Raw genomic sequence first — 16896 nt, 5'->3', positions numbered from 1 at the left:
ATCTTTTCTATAAGCACCCAGTGAAGGTTTGTGGGAAATAACTTGGAAATGTGTTCCTTATATTCAGGACTCTAAGCAATTTTAGACTAATATGATAAGCTATACTTGGCCTTTAACAATTTTTGAAACTTTTAAGCAACTTATTTTTTACTTGTATGGAAGCATCCTCTTTTTCTCTGATCTACCAAAGGGGAGATGGTTTTGTGTCCTGTTTCTCCTTGAAGAGGCCTGTCACTTTTTGGAATTTACTTACTTTATTGCCTTATGACTTCATATTTCTAATGAGTTCAAGAAAAGCTATGATTTTGTAAGTTTCCTGGCCTTTGCTTATTACTGGGAAAGGAATGGTATTCTCTTATAGATTTCCATACCCTAAAGAGAAATGCAGAAGTAGAATTCCAAGAGTAATTTTTAAATAATTTCTCCTATTCTCACTCCTTCCTTGATAGTTTTTTTCCATTTGGGATCCAAAAGATTTTACTTTATAACTGGTTGATGTCTCCTAAGTATCTTTTTACCTGCAAATCTCCCTTTTACATGTTCTTTTTCTAATTTATTAACTAAGGAAATTGGGTCATATGTCCTATAAAGCTTTGATTTTAATGTTGATATTTCCATTTTTCTTTCTAAAATATTTGGTGCTTACATCAGGTGAAGCTATTGATTAATATGCCTTTTCTCTTCTTTGCAACCACCTTAGCACATTCTAGTATTAATTACAGCATTTTCTTTTTTAAAAATTATAATCTCTTGTGATTTTTAAAAGGTAAATGGTCATATGATTTGTGACTAAAAGATTTTTTATGTTTCCTTTTCTAATATTTACACCCTTTATGTCATATTCTTATTGCATTAGGTATAACAATAATTGTTATAATTCATGATTTTAATGGAAATGGACTTAATATTTTACTGTCTGTTTTGGTGATTGCTTTTCAAAAAATTTTAAAAATATTTTATTCATTTGGGAGGGAGAGGGGTAAAAGGAGAGGGAATTTCAAGCAGATTCCATGCTGAATAAGGAGCCCTATCCTGGGCTTGATCTCATGACACTGCGATCATGACCTGAGAGAAATTGAGAAAGAGTCAGACAGACACTCAACCCACTGAGCTAACCAGGCGCCCCGGTGATTGCTTTTTAATGTTGGTGAAATCTTTATCAGGTCTATGTATTTTTTTCCTATTTTCATTTTACTCAGAACCTTGTTAGAAACCGTTGCTGGATTTATCAGGTGTCCTTTCAGAATCAGGTGATATGGTAGTCTTTTTTTCTCTTTTATTATGAATGTAATGAAATATGATTGATTTGCTGATATCAAACCATCCTTGAATTCCTGAAAATGAGTCCTGTTTGGCTATGCTTAAACAGAATATAGTAAAACCACTTTAACTGGTTATAAGATAGCATTTCGAGATATTTCAGGATTCCTGAAGAAATTTCATTCTGGAGAATTTTCTTCCTTACTCCCTCTAGTGGGTAGATGGTGTGTATTTTTGTTTCCTTGGGAAAGGAGAGACCATATCAAGCTCTCTCAAGTGCTACTGTTTAGACTCAGAATGTATGGCTGGTAGTTGTGCTAAGGTCAGTCCAGAGTCAGTCCATTGTGATACCTTCTTCCTGTTGAGGCCCTAACACATACAACAGGCTCTTGCCTTTTTGGTATTCTACATGTCTAAACCAGTGACTGTGACTCAAAAAATCAGGGATTATATTTAATTTATAGTAATTCTTCTTCTGGTTATTAAAATAACACAGATCTAGCAAGTGGAATGGAAAGTGGTGAGCTCAGGTTATCCCTCCCTCTCTCTTTGTCTTTAGAAGCATTTATTGAGCATTACAATATGTCATATATTTATAGGCTTTAACATTGCAGGATAAAATATTACATGCATAAACCATATTATACCATTAGTAACAAATATTTGCTTACTTCAATTTAATAAACACTTATTCAGTATTTACAGAGTACAGGATATTATACTGCATGATACTTAGAATACAAAATGCTATGATGTACTCTTAAGGAACTCAAGATCTCTGGATACATCATTAGAAAGATGCATAGATGACTGTTTTATGACACAGAAACATAAAGAAAAGAAAAGAAAAAAATGTTTATGTGTTTTATGACACATAAACATAAAACATCTCATAAGAGATGAAAGGACTGGACCATGCCAGATGGAGGGAACAATGCCAAGAAAGAAATAGAGGTTGGAGAGCAGGGGACATGTGTTGCAAGTAGCCAGTTGTTCAGTTTGTCTAAAGCAGTATTTTCTAAATCAAGACTCCTCTGGAGTCATGAGATTAATTAAATGTCATGAGCAACTTTTGAAAAACAAATTGATTAGACCGGAAACCTCTTAGAATGCATTGTGTTTAGTAAAGGTAATGTTTCTGAGAAATATGTACATATAAATGTGCACACAAGTATCTATGTGTGTACTAGGTCTCATTGTCAAGTGTGTTTATTGTGGGTGATGGCCAAAAATGTCTGAAAAAGCAGACAGAGGTCAGCAAACTTTTTCTGTAAAGGGTTGGATAATAAATACTTTGGGTTTTGCAGACCAAGAGAATACGTACTGTCTCCTTCACACTCAGCTCTGCCACTGTAGCACAAATGCAGCCATAGATAATATGTCAGTGAATGAGAATGGCAGTGTTTGAATAAAAATTTATTTTTATTTTTAAAAATATTGATTGTTTAATTGATATATGAGAGACACACACAGAGGCAGAGACATGGGCATAGGGAGGAGCAGGCTCCCAGATGGGAGCCTGATGTGGGACTCAATCCCAGGACCCTGGGATTATGACCTGAGCCAAAGGCAGATGCTTAACCATGGAGCCACCCAGGAGTCCCTCAATAAAAATTTATTTACAAAAATAAACCTAAGTCCAAATTTGGTCCATGGGCCAAAGTTTACTAACATATAGGGTAAGTTAGAGGAGGGATTATCAAGAAGCAGTGCCAGAGATATAAGTGAGCAGGGGACAGTTTGTGAAGCCCTTCACCTGTCTAGCTTTGACATGGGTATATGATTCACGGGGACCTAGGGGACCATAGTCTGCACTGGAGGGAGGTCTGCTCGCAAACACCTTTCAGAAAACTTTGCTCTCAGACAGTGATGCTAATGGCAACTTGTAGGTTGGCCTAGGTGGAAATTTTAAGTCTCACCATTTTTACTTGTTTATCATTTTCCTTTAAAGGAGTACCAGGTAATGTCTTTCACTGTTCTTCTGGTTCAGGTAACATTTGCTTTATTAGCCTGATTTGACAGATGAAGCTCCTGAGCCCAAGAAGTAGTTGAGTGACTCACGCAGGGCCTCACGGCTTAGCAAAGGTCCCCACTTGAATTACCTTACCATTGAACTTAAAGACTGGTCTCCTGCGTTACACTGTGTGCTGTTTTTCCACCATGCTGATCATCAGTCTTTTCCAATGAAAGAAGTGATTAACTCCATCTTTCAGACATTCAATAGTAAGGGACTGTTAGAAGGCCAGCAAAGCTGGACCACTCAGTCTTGCAAAGAGAAAAGTAGCTTCATTCTGCTCTTATTCTGGGCTTTAATGCCAGTTCCTGAGTAGTGCTGAGCTGGTGTGTCAGAATCGCCTGGGAAACTTGCTAAAAATATACATGTTTTCTATCCTATCCTTACTTGGAATCTCTGGAAGGGCCCAGCCTGAAAAATCTGCATTTTATATAAGGATTGTGTGATTTTTTTAAAAAATATTTATTTATTTATTTATTTATTTATTTATTTATTTATTTATTTATTTATTTGAGAGAAAGTGTGAGCAAGCACAAAAAGGGGCAGAGGGAGAGGGAGAGAGAAACTTTAGCAGACTCCTCACTGAGCTTGGAGCCCCATGCAGGGCTTGATCTCATGACTCAGATCACAACCCAAGCCAAAACCAAGATTCAGACACTCAACCGATTGTGCTACCCAGGGTCCCCCTGTGTGATTTTGATGTGCATTCAGAAGTAGGAAATATTGCTCTGGTGAAAACCAGGTATTTTTTTTTTTTTCATTGAGAGTGGTAGAGAGGGGCACCTGGGCTCAGTGGTTGAGTGTCTGCCTTTGGCTCAGGGTGTGATCCTGGGGTCCTGGGATCAAGTCCCACATTGGGCTCCCTGCAGGGAGCCTTCTTCTCCATCTGTCCGTGTCTCTGCCTCTCTCTGTGTGTCTCTCATGAATAAATAGATAAAATCTTTAAGAAATAAAAAAAAAAGAAAGTGGTAAAGAGAGTATCCTTGAGGTGCCATGGGATATGGTATGGGAAGTCCAGAGGCCTAGAAACGTGAGGCTGATGAGTATGTACAAAATTCTTAACTGCCAGCTTCAAGGTCAAGCCTCATGACCTCTGTGACCCCCAGTTCCAATCTGTAAAAGTCAGCTGATTATAGGAGCTCCCTATCTATCTTGAAATATGATTTTCAGAGGCAAGTGAGCTCACTAAGGGAAGAGAAAGTGGAAAGGACAGATAGGAAGGTTTTAGATCTGAAACTGGGGAAGTGCTCCTAAAATGTACCCAAGCTTTCTTGAGTGGAGGCCTTTTCCCGCATCCCTAGGGCATGAAGCTGTGTACCAACTAGGAATGCATTGTTGAGTGCCAAGAAAGCTTGAAAATATGGATCTGACTCAGGCCTAAAAATGTCAAGCTTTTTTTCCAAGACAGGCAAGATATATCCTGAGTGGAAGTTTCCCTTGCCAGCTTCTTGAGCTCCTAGAACTTTCCAAGGTAATAAGCCAGTTATAGGATCAGAGTTCAGACTTCTCTCCTAGGAAAGGTTCAGATCCTGAACAATAGGAAACCTGTATTTATGGTTCTGTCAAAGAACCAAAATCACTTAAGAAGTCAGATCATCTTTTGTGCTAGGACCAGGTATTCACCTACTTCCTGGGAAGAGCCTTGGAAAACTACCTTACAGAGAGAAAGAAGAAGGTTTTATAAATTCTCAGATATAAAAAGAAGAAAACTGGTCATCTAAATGGCATTCTGGCTACTTTTCTAAGGTTCCAAATTTGAAGGGATCTGGACTTGTTCCCATACACAAAAGAGGATATATGAAACAGCTAAACCTTAGATCTATAAACCAAAAATGTTGAAGTTCCTTTTTTTTGGGGGGGTGGGGGGGAGGCAGTTTGACATTGGTGGATGACGCTCTTCTGGTTTCCATCATTGACATCAGTTTTCTAAGTCATACCATTTTGGGACTGTATGAATTGTCACAGCCCAAAGAGTCTTCCTTTACAGGCAACACTGAAGAATTGGTGTGTTTGTGAAAGCCTGGATGAACTCTAAGCTTGACCATCACCTTGAGTATTACTATTACTTTTATCACGTATTCTTAAAAAGCTCATGTTAATAGCCATACAAATGTGTTGAATAAAATCAAGCAACATGACAAGAAAGTACTCCCTGCTGAGTTTTTCACAATAATAATCTCTTTGAATGAGTACTTAGTATGTGCCAGGGCATTGCTAAACCTTCTGTATATGTCCATCTCTCTCTGAAGATTTGGAATTGAATCCACGTCTCCTGGCACCAACATGACTTGTCCATCATTGTCACACCAACTTTTTCCACTGTCAACTTTGGAGCACAGCCTGGTACTCTTGAAGCTGGCTATTTTTACATCTGCCCAGTCTCTAGTACAAAAGGGAGAGACCAAGTGTATGCATGCATTCCATGTCACAAGAAATTTCAAATTTTTGAGATTGGTTAGATCTTTCTGCTTGCTGTGCAGAAATCATCAATGCCCTGAGGACAAGGGCCATGACTATTTTGTTCAGCTTTGTTTCTTTGATATATGGCAGGTCTTGAGTAACTATTTGCTGGATAGATGGAAGGAGAGAGGGAGGGATGGTAGAATGGAGGTAAGTTAAGGTAGAAGAGGAAATGAAGGAAGGCTGGAAAGATGGATGGAAAGTGGATGGATAGAAGGAAAGTAAGGAAGAAACAAAGAATTTCCATTTTGCTATTTCTTCTTTGCATTATTAGTAGTTATATTTTTGGCATTTTTGAGTCGATATATTTCTGGAGATCTGGATATTTCTATCCCAGGATTTGGGAGGATTTATAAAGACAAACCCACCCACACAAATATAGACCAATTGGAAGGGAGTGAGGAGGGATGTTATGAATTATAGTAAAATCAGAGTTACATAAAATTTAAACTAAAGTTTTAATATTTTCAGTCATCATGCAGTTACTAGCTCAAACTAATAGCTAACAAAAAAAAATTAATAGCTGACAAAGTTGGGGCACCTGAGTGGTTCAGTGGTTGAGCATCTGACTTTGGCTCAGGTCACAATCCTGGGGTCCTGGGATCCAGTCCCGCATCAGGCTCCCCACAGGAGGCCTGCTTCTCCCTCTGCCTGTGTCTCTGCCTGTCTCTCTGTGTATCTCTCATGAATAAATAGATAAAATATTAAAAAAATAGCTAACAAAGTGCTTCTAGGAAGATTCCTTCCCAAAGTCTGTGTTAATGAGCAGATTTTAAATTTTAAGTACTGTTAAGGATTTGTAATTTGTTTTATTTACCTGTTCATTTCCTGTGTGTGTAGTTTCTGACAATTACCTGTAAAGAGCCACATGTTCAATAGTGGGCCAGATTCTAGCTTTAGGGATCTTTTGTGTGTACTAAATTCGTACAGCCTTCAACATAGGCATTCTCTGCTGTATAGTCTTATGTTTTATATTATTGACTTATTCTCCAGTTGCTTTATGAAAGGACATTTTATTTCCCCTAATAGTTATATAATTTATAACATTTTTCACAGCCATGCTTTTTCCTTTGTTTATATTTTACATGTGACCCACGTACCTCCTAACTCAAGATTGGGTTCACAGGACTGCTGTTGAGCAAATATTGAATAGATTTAACTGTCCCTTTTTTATATAATGATTTCACTAAATATTGTATATTTTTAAAAAGATGAAATAAAGGAAAACTTTAGCCAATTCCCTATCTAGATGATCACTAACTCTACATTTGTTCTCTAGGGCAGAGAAAGAGGCCCATGGACATGTGAATTGCAGATTATTGAGGTTCTATCACATTTCTTTCTCCTATTCATGGCCAATTTGTGTAAATTTGTCTGGGTAGCAGATGTGATGTGAGAAGGCTGTGGTGACAGCATTATCAGTGCTGGGAGAGCAGTTTCTCTGCCCAGCTAGTTGAGACAGGCTATGTGCACATGTGCAATTCAATCTAGGCTAGGCCAGAGTGCAGAGGTGCCATGATTGGCATCCCCAAGAGCCTCCTCATAAAGTCTGAAAACTGAGATTCCCTTCTGGGCCCTCCACAAACTATCTTATCCCTGTGCTGGAAAAACAGAGCTCCACCTGGAGTGGGAAGAATGTCTCCAGCACATAAAATCCTTTTCTTGGGGCCTCCTCAGTTTTAGTTGCACTGACCCTTCAATTCATCCTCCAAGCTGTTGAAAAGTGGTGAGAGAGGGTGCGTGTGATGCCTGAGTCTGCAGAGTGGGCCTCGGAGGCTGTGTCCATGCTTAAACGAGGGCACTTTGAGACCGAGAATCCTCGGAAATCCTGGTACTTAGCCACAGATGAAGGATCACAGACAGACTCCAAGTTTCTTTGTCCACAAGGTCTACAAAGGACTTCTTACAAGGGGGCCCATCCGTTGGCATTTAAGATGCAATTCTTAGACTTGTGTTTGGAGGCTTCCCCAACTGCTATCTCCTAGTTACTAGGTAACCCCATGGAAACAAAGTGTAATGACTCTGGAGTGACAGGTCCTCACTCACCTGGAGTGATATGGTGCCAACCTTAAATCCACTGGAGAGATTTCTGGTTCAACTTATGACCTGTCAAGGAGCAGTTCTCAGGGAGTCATGTTGTTTTCATCAGCGCCGGTGACAAAAAAACAGGTGGGATGTATGAGTTAGGAGGTCCCATTGTCCCTTACCTTCCAGTGCTGGTGTGCTCATGTGAGGGAGTTGTGTCAGCTGGCTGGCCACCATATTGTTTACACTTTCACCTTGTCCGGATGAATGGCTTGATTGCCCTGGGGGCACATGTTAATGAAATATTGCTGGTATGTATGATTTATTGAGCACCTCCCAAGTGATAGATACCCCTCCTATATATTATTCCATGGAGACTTCTCAACAGTGAAGTAAGGACCATTATGGTCTTTCATTTTCCAGAAAAGCTTACTGAGGCTTAGGGAAGAAGATCAAGCCAATGATCAAGGTAACAAAGTCAGGATTCAAGCCCAATCTCACTGGCTCCACAGACCCTGCTACCCCTGTTTGAAGACAGGCAGAGGGATCATTTACTCCCCTGAGGTTATTCTTTTAGATGGGAATGGGATGAATACCGAGGAACTTGGGAGAATGGTGTCATGTGAACAGCACAATCCTAGGACTTGACAAGCCTAGCTCAACTTGACCCCCTCTATATGTGGTTGAGCCACCTTAGATTGTTTTAACTTTTCTGGGCCTCAGTTTCCTCATTTATAACATGAGTGTTCAGTCAGATGATCTGTCACTTTTTTTTCCCAATATAACCTTCCAGGTTGCTTCTAGTTAGCTAGCTACTTTTAGTGAGAAGTGAATCTGATGAATTAGATCTAGCTACATACTAGAGTTTCACTCAGTCATTGATTTGTTCATTCAGCGGATATTTATCGGATGCCTTCTATGAGCCAGGGCAAGGAGAGAATGATGAATAATTTCAGACACAGTCTTTTCCCTCATGGAGCTTATTGAGTATTGCCATGGTTAGGGTATTAGTCAAATGCCCTGCAGTATATTTGTGTCAAAGACTGTCATTGTTGTCATCACCACCACCACCACCATCATCATCATCATCCAATTTATTGCCACATAGTATTAGTCATTGGGATCTATGTTGGCCACAGCACAAGATGAGCTATACTGGTCAGTTACTGCCATCCTACATTTTTGAGCGGACAGCTGGCCTGTTACTGGATATACATATCCTGGCCTGCTTATATACAGAATTATTTTGTTCTCCACCTGGTGAAAATTTTAGAGCATTTGTTTTTTGAAAGCATTTATTTTTTAAGCATTGGAAAGTGATATTTTTCCATGAGACTTGCTTTTGGGCAAGATTTAAAAAGCTGAAAGTAAGCGATTTGAGACATGAAGAAAAGCAAAACCCCAAAACCAACCCATCACAATTCAACAGCAGGTTTTCAAATCTCAGATTCACCTTTAGGCAGTGTCTCCCAATTTTCCCTTATAACTCCACTATTTAAAAAAAAAAAAAGACAAATCCTTGTCTTGAGTGGCTGAAAAGAGGATGGGAAGAATTTCATGGCAAACTAGTGGAAACTTTGTTTGTAAATGGGAAGGATGAATTGATCTGAGAAAAGAAGCAAAGGGAAATTGGCAACTTTTCCTGACTGTGTGAGAAGGAGGAAGTGCACATTCATGACCCACATCCTCAGGATGGTTGCCTGAGTTTGGCCACATGGGGTGTTTTCTCTGGCGTACTGCAGCCCTGAGAACCACCATCATACCTGGGCTTGCTGATTGTAGCGAAGTCCATCAGTGTCAGAGTCAAACTGCACAGGGTTGGCCACTAGTTGCTGTGTGACCTCATACAAATGGTCTAACTACCATCTCTTATTTGTATAAAAGGAGTTATGCAGTTGTGAAAATTGGATGATAGATGTGTGAGATACTTAGTAGTGTCTGGTGCCTTGCTGCTATTCCATTTTGGAATTTATTGTGCTTCATAATCCTCCTTCAAGAGCAAGGGCATATACCTCCTGTCATTTATGATTCCGGGAACGGTGCATGTACTGAACCTGCACAAATCCTAAAAACCATCAGGGACCTATTTAAGTGAGTGGCCCTTCTTAGGAGATGACCACCCATCCTGGCGTGCCTGGGACTGAGAGGTTTTCTGGGGAGTGGGACATTTACTGCTATAAAAGATCTTGGGCAAACTGGGACGAGTTGGTTACCCCAAAATTGGCAAAACCCTCACATGTTTTCCAGACAAAAAGGGCAGGGAGAAACGAAAATCCCTGACATGCTTCAGCAAGAGCCACCCACCCGAGCAAGGCCTGTGGTACCCGCCAAACTACAGACCAGTGGTCACTTTCATTTAGGACCAAATTTGAACAAATAGAGGAAGAGGCCTAATCCACTACCCCTAAGCAATCTGCCCCTAACATGGTCCTATTTTGACTATTCTTCTCCTAAAATAGTGGCTCTCAATCCCAGCCACCCATGAGAATCAGTTGAGGAACTTTAAAAAAAATACTGATGCCTGGGTCCCATTGCCAAAAATTCTCATTTTAGTGGTCAGGAACGACGCCTGTGCATTGGTACTTGGTTTTTTTTTTTTTTTTTTTTTTTTTTTTTTAAGTTCGTTAGGTGATTCTAATTTGCAGCCTGGATTGAGAATCATAACAGCCGTTTTAGCTTGGGGCCTGCAGCAAATTGCAAATGATATCTATTTTCCTAATTGACAAGTTCGGACGTTCCTGATCTGAGTCTCAGCTGAGATGACTTAATCTGTTAGGAACTTGTGTGACGTTTTATTGAGTTGATTTGCCTATGCTGGGATTTCCATTCAAAGACAATCCCTTTAAGACTGAGTATGCTCTTTAGTTCCCCCTTGTCTTTCATGAAGCCACTAGTCTCACTGGTGTCTGCCTACCTGAAAGTAGTAGTATGGTTTTAAAATGAGAAAATTCAAAGTTGAATTTGAGTGGAGTGGAGGAGAGGATAGGGATATTTCTGATGAGAAAAAAATAGACCTGAGTACCCTCTTTCTAGTATCTGGGTGGGGATGGCAACTTCTCCAATCTTTGGGCTGGGGTGGCCTGGATGGAGGAAGGCAAGGAGAGTGGTACTTCTGAGCTTTGGGAATATGGCTAAAAGCTCCTGGCGAGGTCCTCAACCAGGTGGCCAGGTTTCCAGAGGAACAAGCTTCAAAAATTGTACTGGTATTACTCAGTGCTAAAAATAAATAAGCTATCAAGCCATGAAAATTCATGGAAGAAACTCGAATGCGTATTACTAAGTGAAAGATGCCAGACTGCAAAGGCTCCATACTGTGTGAGTCCAACTATATAATAATTTGGAAAAGGCATAACTATGAAGATGGAAAAAAGTAGAGTAGTTTGTCATGTTTGTCAAAATCATTGCATGTACACCAAGAGCGAACCCTAGCATAAACTATGGACTTCAGGAATTAATCATGCGTCAGTGTAGGTTCAGCAGTTATAACAAATGTCCCACTCCAGTGGGGAATGTTGATGGTGGGGGAAGTTGTATTTGTGTGACGACACGGAGTATCAGGGACTCCCCATACTTTTCATTCCATTTTGCTGTGAAGCTAAAGGTGGGCTACAAAATAAGCTTCCCCCAAGGCCAAAGTTGACAGTTCAGCTGCACATCTTCTTCCTTTTCTCACCTTTTGTTAGTTACTAAAACCTTACAGGACATTCCTGATCCTAATCGCAAGTCCTGTGAGACCCACAAGGATGGGGGTCATATTCAGTCTCTATGCTCTAAAAAGCTATTACTCAGTGGAAGAAATGAGATGATTGATAGATTCAAAGTTCATCACCTGTTTATAAGTGGTAGCGATCCTTTTAATATCCCAACTAGCTCTTTGATAAATGGAATTGAATGGCCTCGAATGGGAACTTCTACCCACCACTGAAAACTTTTTGTCTTTTTTTTTTAAAGATTTTATTTATTTATTCATGAGAGACAGAGAGAGAGAGAGAGACAAAGAGAGAGAGAGAGAGAGAGGCAGAGACACAGGCAGAGGGAGAAGCAGGCTCCATGCAGGGAGCCCGATGCAGGACTCGATCCCAGGTCTCCAGGATCACGCTCTGGGCTGAAGGCAGGTACTAAACCGCTGAGCCACCCAAGGATCTCCAACTTTTTGTCTTATAGTGAAAAAATACATGTGTCTTCTGGAAATAGATCAGAAGAAGAAGAAAACTCCTGTGATTCTATCATTTCAGAGATAACTATTGGTAGTGGTTAGGTGGTCCTCCTCTTGTTCACCTGTGCACATACAGATAGACATACCTACATATATTTTGCTACAAAAACATACTGAAAATTCCTCCTTGGAAAACTGATTTATTCCATTTGTGAAAATTGGATGAGCATCTAAACAAGATTTTGGATGGATTTTCCACAATTATCCTGATGTTTAACGATTAGCCTTTATTTTTCCAATTTTCCTCTCTTCCCTTAGCTACTTCAGTCTTTATGGCTAAAAGGTTAAAAAAATAGAAGAGCTCAGACCAAAGCTGAGTGGCATTTTAAAGACTATTGATTATTACTGCCAAATTATGTTATCAAATTCTACACAATTATACTAATACTTTACTGGTACTAGGTATTCCCCTTCTCCTAACTGATCTTTGCTAATTTGGCAGTCTCTAAATATTACCCCATTTTATGAATTTTGACCACAGACTGAAGATTTGTTCATGTTTTTAATTATTAATATTTTTCTCTTGAAAATTATCCATTTGTGCCCTTCCACGATTTTCTATAGGGGTGTCTCTTTTTCTTATTGGCTCATAAAATATTTGTAAATATGAAATATATTAGCCTGTAATATATAATGTGAACATCTCTCCCCTCTGTTTTTACTCTGTTTATGGTGAGGTTTATTCATTTGATACCTTTGTGTTTTCTGCATTTCTTATTTAATTTACCTGTCACTGATATAGCATTATAGTTCATTTGCTTTAAAGAATTATTGAAAGGAAGGTTGTATCCTCCAAACTCTCTCTACAACATACTATAAGCATCTGATGGAAATGTATCTAAATGCTATATCCTCAGTGTTTCTATCCTTACCTCCAAGAGCTGTGAAGAGCACAATTCATTTTATTTCTTTTTCTTTTTCTTTTTCACAATTCATTTTATTAGACCATTGGTCCTTATGAATTTTGGCAAATGTTTAACTTGTAGGCAAGTATATCCAAGCCAACTCACAAATCTACTATGAAGTTGGCTACAAATGGTTGAGATTTTTTTAAATCCTGCTAAAAGAACTTTATGTCTCTTCTACCACTGAATTATGACATCTTATCTCACAGAGTTAATAGCACCTAATGGTTCTATCTCCAGGTAATGTAATCCAGCTGGAAATGCAAGGTATGTGAAGCCCATGTTTTGAAACAAAAGAGTATTTTTCTCTAGCCAGTAAATAAAAGTGATTTTTTAGCTATAAAAGGACAAAAGGTTTTGAAATTATCCCACTGGGCAGGGTTTCCTAGACTTGTTTTTTTGGCACTTAGCCATGGAGCCAACCTAGCATCTTCCAAACTTCTTCCATTTTTGTAGCAGTGTGAAAAGTTCGCTGGATAAGATGAGAGTCACCCCATGGTGTGATGATTAATGCCTAGGGTCCTCTCAACCTAGAGGCAGCTGCAACCAGACATCTAAAAGTGTCGTCAGCAGATCATTGATCAGCATATAGGAAGAACCAAAAACTGATCATTTTTCCTTTTAAATATCTTCACTGCCCTGTCAAGGTTGTATGTGTTTTCGTTTTCAAGGAAAAGCATTTAACATTTAATACTGTCAATGTTACAAGAGGAGTAAGTGGTTCATAGCTTCACTGAGTGGTTGTCAAAAATGTTTAACTTAACGAATGTGTTATTTCATCCCATTTCCAAGGTTTAAACAGCTTTGTGACATCACATCTCCCGTTTTGATTTTCTATATGTGTTTCATAGCCCCGAAGCTGAAGAGTGCTCTTGTCCATTCTCATTGCTCTATTGCAAGAAGAGATGGTCCACCGCCTGGTCCCAGTCCCCTTTCTCATGTTAATGGTTATTGCTAGTGTCACAGGATAAAATTATATGAATAACGGAGAATAATCTGCTTTACAGTGTGCATTAAGGAATCAGCACCATGTTGGCCTATTGTGTGAATTACCAAAGAGAAGATTAACAGCAACAACAACCACTCGTGACAACCCAGTCAGTGTTCTAAATACATAATCATGTTTTATCTCTTCATCCAGACAGTGACTCTGTGGGGTAGGAGCCATCATCGTCTCTGTGTTGCTAATGAGAATGGCAAAAGTCACACAAAGGGAAGTAGTTGAGCTAGAACTTGAACATAAGCAAACTGACTCACGAGCCTGCCCTCTGAACTGGGTTAAATTGGTAGGACAACTCCACAAGATTGTTGATCATATCCTCATTTTACAGATGAGAAGTCGAGGCTCAGAAAGGTTAATAACTTTGCAACAACTTCTCACACAGGTGGGAAGTAGCAGAGCTTGGTTTCAAACCCTCGTTCCAAAGCCTTCCCATGCTTTCCCATTGCACCATATTCCCCACACTGCTGCAAGTGCCTTGTATTCAGGGCCTTCTTCACTTCTAAGAGAGCTTAGAGTTGGCCAACAGACAGGTGCTTAAGTGGGCCTCCCATACTTTCTTCTGGTTCTTTTTGCACAGAAACCTACCTGTCCAGCTGGCACTCATCATTCGTTTGAATGTCACAATATAAACTGCCTCTCTTTCTATAGAGTAGCTGTAGGATTAAGTTTCCCAATTTTACCTGCATCAAGGACTTTGCAGTTGCTGTTCCTTGGCTTGGAATGCTTTGTCCCTACATCTCAGCATGGCTGACTCTCACTTGTCAGCTCAGATGTCATCATCACAGTGGAGCTGACCACGACTACCTGTATTCATTTCCTAAGGCTACCATAGCAAATTACCATAAACTGGGTGGCTTAAAACAACAGAAATTTATTCTCCCATAGTTCTAGAGGCTAGAAATCCAAAAGTAAGGTGTTGGTGGGGTCATTCTTCCTCTAAAAACTCTAGGGGAGAAGACCTACTTGCCTCTTTCAACTTCTGGTGGCTGCATACGTTCCCTGGCTAGTGGCAGCATAATTCCAATCTTCATCTCTGTCTTTACATAAGCCAATCCTTTGTATTTCTCTTCTCTGTGTCTCCTCTTATCCTTTGGGGAACACTTGTCATTGGATTTAAGGTCCACCTTGATAATCCAGGATGATCTCATCTCAAGATCCTTAATTATATCTACAAGACTATTTCTCCAAAAAAGGTCACATTCACAGGTTGTGGGTGAACATGTCTTTTGGGAAAGCCACCACCAGCCCTGCTGTAGATAAACTACACTACTCTAGGTAATAGTTTTTGCTGCTGTCATACTCTGTGACACTATCACCTAGTTTATTTTTTTTCACAGCCTTTGTTATTATTTAATGCATCTTTTCCTCTTGTGTACTTTTCTGTTGCCTATCCCTACCTACTTGCATTCAAGCTTTACAAATAAAGAGCTATCTTGTTCACTGTGCTGTATTCCTAGCACCTAGACCAACACTTGGAATATTTTAAGGATCCCCAAATACTGACTGAATGAATGATACCACTGGGCAAATGTGATGTCAGCTTGGCTCTTTGGTACTTTCAACAACCTCCAGGATTTTATTTTTTGATGTAATTTTATGTTATTTGAATTTTAGTTGGAAATTTTTGGAAATGCAAGCATATTATGGGACATATATTTATCACAACGGATAAATATATCCAACCATTTCAACATTCAATTGCTAACTGGTCTTCATAGTTCATTTAGCTTTTACTTTTCACCCAGAAAACAGATCCTCAGAAGAATACAAGAATACTTTTTTTCTTTCTTAGGCTCTGATCACCTTCGTGAAAAAGATGGCCTCTGGGCTGTCTTGGTCTGGCTTTCCATTCTGGCTGCCCGGAAGCAGAGTGTGGAGGAAATCGTCCGAGATCACTGGGCCAAATTTGGCCGCCACTATTATTGCAGGTGAGAAGGGTGAGGACCCTGGGGAACTGCTCTTAGAGAAAACTGGCAGACTAGAACCTTCAGAAGGAGGCATCATTCAGAACGATCTGAGGAACAGAGAGGCTGGAACCCCTGAGATGTGGTTGGGGGTCCTGTGAAGGACGTCCAAACCAGAAGGCATCAATTTCCCCTCCCCTAGCGACATTCCTCTGTAATATTTTCATCAGTGACTGTAAGGTGGGCAGCCATTCCAAGAGGGAATCTGAACTGAAGAACCTTAAAAGCCCTTTGGTGCCCCTGAGAGTTGTATAGTCCAACCAGAGGCTTTGCTTATTAGTTCTGCACCCATAATTATCAAGGAAGAGAGGCAGAGACAAAGCTGTGACAGGTCGGTCTGCTTTTGTCATCCTCTCCTTACCTCTGTTTTACTTTCCCACTAATGGCCCAGCAACGTCTAAGGTGCCCTCTGAAGGGGCCACATGGTTCAAGAGCCCCAGATTTTGCTAAAGATTTGTCCCTGTGAAAGGAGACTAGAAAAAGGAATTGTTATCCTGGGAGGGAGGAAGGGAAAAGCTTATTGGCTAAGAGCTCAACGTTGGGGGTTTATATCACTTTCCTGTTTTTGAAGTAAGGGAGGGGGGCATGGTTGCCTGCTAGAAACATATACCTAGATATGCTAGGTTTGTGTTCCTAGTACCAAGCCACGATTGTGAGGGAAGCAATAGTAGGAAAGGATGTCAACTGTAGAGAAAATAGCTATGGGACAAAGGAATTCTTGAGTATTCTCAGAGACTCTCTACATATTGAAAACAGAAATTGTGCCTCCTTTTGTTTATGAACAGCTAACTACTTTGGATGTTTGGTTATATTTCAAGAGCTTAAGACACAGAAAGAATGTTTTAGACTTCCCTTATAAGGTGATTGTTTCTTCTCTTAAAAAAACTCATTTACTTAGATAAATATCAGAGAATAAGAAAGCCTGTGATAGGGCTCAAAACAGTTTGCAGTACTCTAGGAAATGCTGACAGTGCCATCATGTTCTTTGTTCCTCATTTGTCAAGAAGACAAAGGTTGTAATAGCCTGAAAACCACCTCAACTTATTCCT

General features: G+C 39.8%; 1 protein-coding gene across 1 annotated transcript in view; it reads left to right on the top strand.

Annotated features, from left to right (window-relative positions):
- Positions 1-16896, top strand: part of PGM5 (phosphoglucomutase 5) — a 189447-nt gene that overhangs the window by 118662 nt on the left and 53889 nt on the right. The window contains exon 8 of the mRNA XM_077907901.1: positions 15676-15811. Coding sequence (XP_077764027.1) covers positions 15676-15811 — 136 coding nt within the window. The remainder of the gene's footprint in view (positions 1-15675; positions 15812-16896) is intronic.

The sequence above is a fragment of the Canis aureus genome, chromosome 1 (genome assembly GCF_053574225.1).
Source record: "Canis aureus isolate CA01 chromosome 1, VMU_Caureus_v.1.0, whole genome shotgun sequence".
Lineage (NCBI taxonomy): Eukaryota > Metazoa > Chordata > Mammalia > Carnivora > Canidae > Canis > Canis aureus.
This window is presented reverse-complemented; position numbering and strand designations above follow the sequence as displayed.